This window comes from Hesperophylax consimilis, unplaced genomic scaffold (assembly GCF_061612785.1).
Source record: "Hesperophylax consimilis isolate HC1 unplaced genomic scaffold, BYU_Hcon_1.0 scaffold_36, whole genome shotgun sequence".
Lineage (NCBI taxonomy): Eukaryota > Metazoa > Arthropoda > Insecta > Trichoptera > Limnephilidae > Hesperophylax > Hesperophylax consimilis.
The window spans coordinates 1,477,824-1,487,862 of record NW_028301266.1 but is presented as its reverse complement, the minus strand read 5'-3'; the positions used below and the strand labels follow the sequence as shown (position 1 = coordinate 1,487,862).

The 10,039-nt window shown below is 35.0% G+C and overlaps 1 protein-coding gene across 1 annotated transcript; it reads left to right on the top strand.

Annotated features, from left to right (window-relative positions):
- Positions 1–7,383: 7,383 nt before the first annotated feature.
- Positions 7,384–8,765, top strand: LOC149409115 (uncharacterized). Its single transcript, XM_089650153.1, has one exon. The coding sequence runs from the start codon at positions 7,401–7,403 to the stop codon at positions 8,763–8,765; it is 1,365 nt and encodes a 454-aa protein (XP_089506279.1). The 5' UTR covers positions 7,384–7,400.
- The last annotated feature ends 1,274 nt before the right edge of the window (positions 8,766–10,039 follow it).

Genomic DNA, 10,039 nt, shown 5'->3' with positions numbered 1-10,039 from the left:
CTGTTCTGTTTCATCGCTAACTTAACCATCTTTTTGCTTCTACTTCAAATAAAATAAGTAAAATAATATTCACCACACTTAAGACAGTATAGGATAAATAGTATTAATAGTTTCCTCAAAATGCTTCTGTTTATACGTCAACACACCAAAAACGCGCGAACAATGACAGTTCGGTTACCATAGAGAAATGTCAAAAAAGTCATAGACCTTGCTAGTGTTAAAAATATTTTGTGTTCCTAAGCACATTAAGTCAGACTTATGTGTTTATTCTCCCCCATTTCTGTAGTCAATTATTTCGTGTGATAAGGATCAGTGAGAACACTATCCATAATAAAGTTCCTAGACTTGTGTGTTTTGGAACACTTGTGAACATAGTTACATAGTTCACGATGGACAAATAAAAAAAAAATGAAAAAATTGACTTATCTGTTTATTCCCCCCTCCCATAGAATTTTAACGTAGGGTGGTATTTATCTTCAAGAACTAAAGGCTCATCACTTCGACATTATATTATTGATATATTGTTGAAATATTTTTGTTATAGCTTTATATTGTCTGAGACCATTTGAGCTTAGGAAATATGAATGTTCATGTATTATCTCCTCGGGATTATTTGTGAGATTGAAATCGATCGGTATTATTATATTTTTGTTGCGTCAGTGTCTAATTGACAGTGTAAAATTCCTCAAACAAAACGCCATTGGACTTTCTAACTAAGGTATTGGGGTAAGTTAAAATAAGTTGCGTAAGAGCCAGCGTAGATGTGCATTTGATCATTTCATAGCACAAATTAATGGACAGTGGTAGCTCAGTTTGATATGGAATAACGTACGCTACCAAAATGCATAGCGATGAATATAAGCATTAACACATACCAATAACAATTACAAATATGGGATTATAAATTTAACTACGTGGGCTGAACAGTTTAAGAAATTTTATGCATAGAGATTAAAAACAGGATTAAAACACTATCAGTAAAGAAAGCGTACGATGTATCTCGGTCTATGTATTCATGGAATATAATAAAGTTTTCGGAGTCATCGGTGCCATAAAAATATGCTACGCATATGTAAGCCGTGAAATTATTTTTTGTCACTTTCAGACATATGTTTTCACCCAACCGTTTCAAGGTTTTGCATCCGTTGGGACGTAAGTGTATTCTTTACTGCAATGCATACGCAACCTCCGCGAGAGTGTCCGTCTCTGTCACGCCTGTACACCTATTAGAGGTTATCGAATAGTTCTGAGTCATGGACAGAGGTGCTTAACAAAGTTTCTGTTAAGCAAATAATCTCAGAATTTTGTATTTCTAAATTATTCATAAATTCATCTGTTTTAGTGTTGAGGCCGCGCACATTTTGTAATATTATTTTTATCCGTGCCATAATGCTATTTATTAATTTTATAGATGAATTTAAATTTTACCACTTCTATTCCAGCCAGCGAAATGCCTTCGTCCAAGAAGAAGTCCCTGCTTTCTTTTGGAACACCTATTTTCCTTTTATGTTAAGTTTTACAATCTCGAACTCTCCGGATGGGTCGATGTATTTTAAAAAGGTTTCTACGTGATCTCCTTCGGTTTCAGTATTGAAGCACCATGCGTAGATGTAGAATTTACGCGCAACCGCACGTATTGTGGTGTCTTTACCCGTAATAATGTTCAATATGCGTTTCCGCGGCTTTCGGGTTTGCACCTTCCACTCACCTTGGTTTTCGGGTTTGGTGTCTCTCTCGGATTTAGAAGAGGGGTCGGCTTAATCCTTCCTTATCCTTTGGGTTCTCTTTCTCCGGCTATCTCCCTCGTTGACCAAATTGTTTTCTGGAATGAAGAGCACAGAAGAACGCGTACGTCTCATATAAAGTAAACTTTGTATATATCTGTATTATGTGTATTTTACGTATACAGTCGAGTGAAATCTCAATTGTATGAATATTTTCTCCAACGGCACGGCCCGCCGCTGGTTACACAAATACGCCCTTTTCGGACAGTCGTGCGACATGCAAAAGAAATCGTTCCAGGCAGCCCTATGTGTGTTTACATGATATTTAAATACCCTAACTATGAAAAAAATTCTATTTTTGTTAACTTGATATTGTGGCATGCTTTTTAATAAATGAAATAGAAACAGGGCGATTGGTTTATTTATAGATAGAGGGTTGTGAGAGTTGTTGCTTCGGTATTTTCGCTGCTGTGTTTTGGTAGTTCTACCACAAATATTATACGAATATCATACCGATCAAGACACGAAGATCATGTAGGTAATTTGGCTAAGGCATTGGTACTTACATAAATCATTATGAAAAAATGTTAAAAAACGAACCAGAAACAAAAATATCGATTGGGTGACGACAAAGCACGTGACAAAGCTCGCAAATGAGTGACAGGATTTCATGATTGTGATATATGTTTATGTTCAAGTTATTGCACCGTCTCAAAATATTATTTCTTCTCGAATGGCAAAACTTTTCATATGAAATCGAAAATAAATAAAAAAATTGAAAAATAATGATAACGAAAAAAAATATCGTGGAAGATGAAAATATTTCGTCTGGTCCCGATATAAAGATCAACATGAAAAAAAGTATGGTGTAATGCCACTTTAATATATATATAGGTCGAGGAGCATAATTGTCTATGACTCATAATTGTTTAATTTCTATGCTCAACAATTTTATTTGACACTCGCCTTCTTTATTGCTAGTGATTTCATTATATTTTCAATCTCTAATTCTACGTTAAAGTCCTTTAACTGTTAAGCCCACGCAGCTTAATTTATATTCCCATACTTGTGATTGTTATTGGTAAGTACTGATGCTTATATTCATCGCTATTAATTTTGGTAGCTACCGTTATTCTGAATCAAACTGAGTGACCAATTTCCTTAAATTTGTGTTATATAATACTCAAATGCACAACGGCGCTGTGTCTAAAGCAACTTATCTTAACTTACACCAATCGGTACCTAAGTTAGGAAATCCATTGGCGTTTTGTTCTAGGAACTTTAAAATGTCAATTGGACGTCTACCATTTTTAAGTGTTTTGCAAGAATATCAAATATCGGTAACCAATATTATGTTAATAGTATAATGGCAAACACAACGAACGGTTTACTGGTTTAACTTTAAATATGAATATAGTATATATTGAGTTATACGACGACTGAAGACAATTCTTTAGACCGATTGCAAATGTCGTCTTCAAGGTCAAAATAGTCACGATTATTTTATCCTTATTCCAAATACGCGTTATTCATACGATATCATTGTTTTGACAGAATATTCCGAGCACATTCAAATAAGGGTTCCGTTACAACTATGTTCTTTTTCAGGCGTTTTTGTTTGGGCTTGTACCAATCATCAAATCCCACTACAGCAGTGCCATGGACCTGCTTAATCTTGATATAATTCCCATATTAAAGACGGAACCAGCGCCCCAAGAAGACGGCGGAGGTGAAATGCCGTATACGGATATGGATTTTGACCTCCCGGATGTGAAGATGGAATGTTTTCAAAATGCGGCGAGTTCTCGGACAGCCAGTTAGTTGCATTGCATATATATAGGATTGCACGAATTGTCAAAACTTACATGGCACGTTAAACAGAAGCTTAATCTGCTGTCTGGGCAATTCTTTCAAAGCGGTCTAAGCATTCATTTTTAACATCCGGCAGGTCTATGTCAATTTCCGTATATGGATATCCCCCTATATTAAGTAAATTTTCCTTTCTTCACGGGGTCCAAGTTCGGCCTTGATGGTGAAAGCCTTCATAATAATGTTACCTGGAAAACAAAGTTAAACTAGCAAAAACAATGTAAGAACTCTAGAAATTTAATATACCGGCCTTGTTATTGACAGACTTCGCGGATTTGAATCCCGGCGTGCGCAAGTAAATTTCACTTGATTAATTCGCGTAATTTCACAATTTAGTCATTTAAAATAATATATGTTTCCAGTGAGAAAAATACTCTCACCATCGCCCAGTTATAAGGACAGAATTTAAACGTTGATTTAAAAGGCTTTGGCCGTGTTTAGTAATCAGATCTGAATAGCAAGGTGCTTCCGACGTCCATTTCGTTTAATGTGTATATATTTATTTATAACTTAACAAAGTAAAATTAAAATCCTAACGACTTTGCAAGTTCTTTACGTTTTCGTGGCACGCATCATTTTTTTCTATGGTGTTAACTGTAGGCTGTTTTATAATAGGCTATTTACAACTTAACTCTCGTGTTTCATCCATACTACTCTGTGGATACACGGGGCCTAGTTGCATAATAATAAATCAAATGAATATCGCGATTCTACCGAACTTAGAACTTACGAAAACAGATACAAATAAAAATTAATCTACATTCAGCTAAAAATGAAGCAGAGCTCGAGCAGCTGGATATGCATAAACACTTATTATAGGGTTCTTGAATAAGAAAAACATTTATTGAAATTGATTCTTTTCAATATAATGCACATAATGAGTGGCAATTGTACCATAATACAAACTGCCAGTCTTTCTCTGTTACCAATTGAGTTCCGAAAATGTGTATTTTCTTTTCTTGTCACGTTCAAAAATGATGTGAAATGTCATTTTGATGATACGGAAGTAGATGAAAAATCGTTAGGTTTAAGGTTCAAGTTACTTTGGTATTGCATTTTTTATATTTTTATTTTTTAAACTCAAAGTTTTCTTCTCAATTTTTACGAAAATATTAATTTAAACATGTCAGGATGGGTTGTATATTTTCTAATATATTACGATTGTTGGTGGCCGGCGAAGTATATCTTATTTTATTATATGCTTTTGTTGTAACATTTAATATTATTTTTCTTTTTTCGTTGTATTATGTTTCCTTTATTGTTTTAATTTTGTAGAATCTATAATAACTGTGATACTCTACTATTAAACTTTGTAGTGTGTAAAAGTCCATTAGGGCGTGTAATAACAAATAAATAAATAAAGAAACTGTACAAATTTGTGTTTTAACGTTGTTTGTTAATTTATCTATGACAAACGATTATTATCACTGAACATTTAATAGTTATAAGACATTAAAACGTCGGGCGCCCGCCCGTATGTTCCGGGGCAATCCTGATTGTTGTAGTTATAGTGTGGAGCAAGCGAGTCGATACTTTTTACGCTTTTGGAATTTATTTCTGATCTGCGATTTTAGCAAAATATATAAATATAAAGATAGATTGAGTAAAATAAATGTCTGTGACTTCATTATTGTTTAATGCGTATGTATAAATAATATTTTTTTGACGTACGCTTTCCTTACTGCTAGTGTTTTCATTCTGTTTTTAATCTCTATGCATAAAATTTCTTAAACTGTTCAGCCCACGCAGTTAAATTTATAATCCCATACTTGTAATTATTATTGGTAAGTATTAATGCTTATATTCATCGCTATGCATTTTGGTAGAGTCCGTTATTCCAAATCAATCTGAGCTACCACTGTCCATTAATTTTTGCTATGAAATGATCAAATGCACATCTACGCTGGCTCTTACGCAACTTATTTTAACTTACGCCAATCGATACGTTAGTTAGAAAGTCCAATAGCGTTTTGTTTGAGGAACTTTAAATTGTCAATTAGACAACCACCATTTTTTATATAAGTGTTCTGCAAGAATTTCAATTATCTATAACCAATATTCTGTTTAAAGCATAAAGGCGGACCCAATGAAATGTTTACTGTTTTAACTTTAGATATGGTTATAGTATATATTGAGTTATCCCACGATTGACGACAATTCTCTCAACCGATTTCAAATGTCGACTTAAAGGTCAAGATAGTCACAGTTCTTATATCCTTATTTCCAAATATGCGTTTTGCATACATTATCATTGTTTTGACAGAATATTCCGAGCACACTCAAATTATAGTTCCGTTACAAAAATGTTCTTTTTCAGGATTATTTGATTGGGCTTATACAAATTATCAAATCCTCCCACAGCAGTGCCATGGATCTACAAAATCCGGATACAGTTTTCATAAAGACGGAACCAGGGCCACAAGAAGAAGGAGGTGAAATTCCATATACGGATATGGATTTTGACGTCCCAGATGTAAAGATGGAATGTTGGAAAAGTGCGGAGACTTCTTGGACTGCCAGTTAGTTGCATTGCATATGTAAAAAAATGTTTTCGGAATCCCAGTTCGTTTTGAATTGTCATGCACAGAGGACATATGCTTGTTCACAATGTCCTCTCTTACCGTACATACATATATTTGGCATTATCAGATAAAATGTGTCCTTGCCGGAAACAGCCAAACAACATTACACTTTAAACTTGATGAATTGTTTTTGTGATTTCCGCACCAAAGACATTACTGCCCCCTACCATGTGGAGAAAGTTGAGTATTTGGGAGGGTGATGTTAGAAGGGATGGAAGGAGGTCGAGAAGTGGAACCTGAGAAGCACCTGTCTTTTCAGATGTGCTCACTAAACACGGCCATAGACAGCCACGTTTCATTTGAGAATTGTGTTCATAGGAATAAAACGATTTTAAATATATTTGGAGTTATATTTCATCCGTTTTTATGTGCGTTAACACGGGCGATACTGAGCGTATCTAAAGAAAGTTAAAAGTGGGATTAACTGGGCGGAAGGTGCTCAAAAGCAAATGGTTTTCCGTTCTTGAAGCATCGGTTCCTGATGCAGACATCTTGGGTCATTCATATTTCTTAAATTTACCGTAAATTCTCATATCCAAATTCACGCTTCTACATTGTTAATCTATGCTACCTTCAATTTAAAAAAAAAACTTTATATTGTAATTCGATGTTCAACATACTTATTATTTTCCTAGGTGGCTTTAATGTGGAGAGTGATACCATCAAGGCAGAACTAGGACCCCGAGCAGAGGAAAAAGAGAGAATACCTTACATGGAAATCGACATATACCTGCCAGATGTTAAAAAGGACTGCTTAGAAAACTTTGAAAGAATTACCCAGACACCAGGTAAAACCGATGTAAAACCGCAGACTCACAGTGAAGAAAAAACTTTTTCGTGTTACGAGTGCAACTATTCATGTTCTCGAAAGACACAATTGACTATCCACATGATGACTCACAATGGAAAAAAACCTTTTTTGTGTTCCGAGTGCAATTATTTATGTTCTCATAAAAGCAATCTGACAAACCACATGCTGTCGCACAGTGGACAGAAACCTTTTTCGTGTTCTTTGTGCAACAATTCGTTTACTAAAAAGGGAAGTCTGACCAGCCACATGATGATTCACACTGGAGAAAAACCTTTTTCATGTTCTTTGTGCAACGCTTCATTTACACAAAAGACCCACCTGAAAAGCCACCTGCTGACTCACACTGGAGAAAAACCTTTTAAATGCTCTGAATGCAACTATTCGTGTACTATAAAGGGAAGTTTGACGGTACACATGCGAACTCACAGTGGAGAAAAACCTTATTCATGTTCCTTTTGCAACTATTCATTTTCTTACATGAGCAGTCTGAAGAGACATATTCTGATTCACAGTGGAGAAAAAGCTTTTTCATGTTCCGAGTGCAGCTATTCATGTACTGAAAAGAACAAACTTAAGAGACATATGCTGATTCACACTGGAGAAAAACCTTTTGCGTGTTCTTTGTGCAAAAATTCGTTTACTCAAAAGAAAAGTCTATCCAGCCACATGCTGACTCACACTGGAGAAAAACCTTTTTCATGTTCTTTGTGCAATGCTTCATTTACACAAAAGAGCCATCTGAAAAGCCACATGCAGACTCACACTGGAGAAAAACCTTTTAAATGCTCTGAATGCAACTATTCGTGTACTATAAAGGGAAGTTTGACGGTACACATGCGAACTCACAATGGAGAAAAACCTTTTAAATGCTCAGAGTGCAACTATTCGTGTACTATAAAGGGGAGTTTGACGGTACACATGCGAACTCACAATGGAGAAAAACCTTTTAAATGCTCAGAGTGCAGTTATTCATGTACTCAAAATAGCAGCCTTATGAACCACATGCTGATTCACACTGGAGAAAAACCTTTTGCGTGTTCTTTGTGCAAAAATTCATTTACTCAAAAAGGCAATCTGACCAGGCACATGCTGACTCACACTGGAGAAAAACCTTTTTCATGTTCTTTGTGCAACGCTTCATTTACACTAAAGACCCACCTGAAAAGCCACATGCTGACTCACACTGGAGAAAAACCTTTTAAATGCTCTGAATGCAACTATTCGTGTACTATAAAGGGAAGTTTGACGGTACACGTGCGAACTCACAATGGAGAAAAACCTTTTAAATGCTCAGAGTGCAACTATTCGTGTACTATAAAGGGAAATTTGACGGTACACATGCGAACTCACAGCGGAGAAAAACCTTATTCATGTTCCTTTTGCAACCATTCATTTTCTGACATGAGCAGTCTGAAGAGACATATTCTGATTCACAGTGGAGAAAAAGCTTTTTCATGTTCCGAGTGCAGCTATTCATGTACTCAAAAGAGCAGCCTTATGAACCACATGCTGATTCACACTGGAGAAAAACTTTTTGCGTGTTCTTTGTGCAAAAATTCATTTACTCAAAAGAGAAGTCTATCCAGCCACATGCTGACTCACACTGGAGAAAAACCTTTTTCATGTTCCGAGTGCAACTATTCATTTTCTTACATAAGCAGTCTGAAGAGACATATTCTTATTCACAGTGTCGAAAAACCTTTTTTATGTTCTGAGTGCAACTATTCATGTTCTCGAAAGCAGCATCTGACGAACCACATTTTGACTCACTACACTTAATATCAGTAAAACAAAATATTTTGACGTTTTCTAAACATCCAGAGGAGATCGGACGGATGACTTTATTCTCAAATTATTTAATATCAGAGCAATCGATCGTATGAAGAACGTGGTCAAGTTTTATAATGCCAATTTCCCACACACTTTACAAACGTCGAATATCTTTAGTAGAATATAATTAGATTGTAAACAAATTTTTCCAATACGGAATATTGGAAAAATATAATAATAAAAATTCTCAAATGATCTATATATATATATATATATATATATATATATATATATATATATATAGATCATTTGAGAATTATGTTTTTAAAGGTATTTTCCATTAGTCGCCCGAAAACGGGATTACAGTGCGTTTCCCGAAAAACTCTTAGTAAATTCGTATTCGTGACCATATTTTGGTTTCTCGTTATAGTATAACATCCGTGTTTTTCTGTTTGTGCGCATATTTCTACTAAACTATCCAACGTAGTTTGATAGGGTTTTCACTAACATGTAGATAATTTCTTCCGGAAGTATATGTTATATACATATACGGATATTATATTTATTTCTTTGTACGTATACGTACATAGATATTATATTTATTGAAAGTAGAGAAAAGTTGATCTACGCCGGCTTATCAGTTAAATATAATATATAAATATATTACATTTTGGTTTTTTTATTCGGTTAGTGGATTCGGTTTAAATCTGTATTTAGTGTCAGTATATTATGATCTTATTCTGTTAAATGAGAGTGGAATTTTTTTGTTGGGTTTAAAACCATTGAATGCGAAGCTAATTCTTTCAGGAACTTCCAAAATAATTTTCATAAGGGCTTTTGTGGTTTTAATTAGTTGATTTTGATAAATTGTCATTTGCACTTCCCCGTCTGATAATTCCGTATATTAGGAGCGATTTGCAAAGAGCATGTAGATTTCTCTTATGTCTTTTTCACTGAGGACATTCTGATGGTTTTGAAGAAATCACTTAGTTTTAAAATCTAAATAGTTTTTTTTTCGCTTTTGGGGTGTTATGCCGTGTTGCGCTAACTCCTTTAGCCAACGTTTCGGACAGCATTGCAGTGTCCATCATAATGGCAGATGTGTTATCTGACGTGGTGAAATGTGAGCTTATGTGTGAGGATGTGATACCGTGTTGCCAGCTCCAACCCTCTGAGCTTATATAAACGTATATTTTTTGAAGTAGTTTTCTGCGTTTAGCTCTGGTGTAGCCGTCAATTACCGGAAACCTAGAAATACTGAGCTCAGCTCCATCGTCTCTTTT

Excerpts from the sequence above, each read along its gene's own strand:
- LOC149409115 (XM_089650153.1), top strand. The coding sequence starts at position 7,401 with ATGCGAACTCACAGTGGAGAAAAACCTTATTCATGTTCCTTTTGCAAC.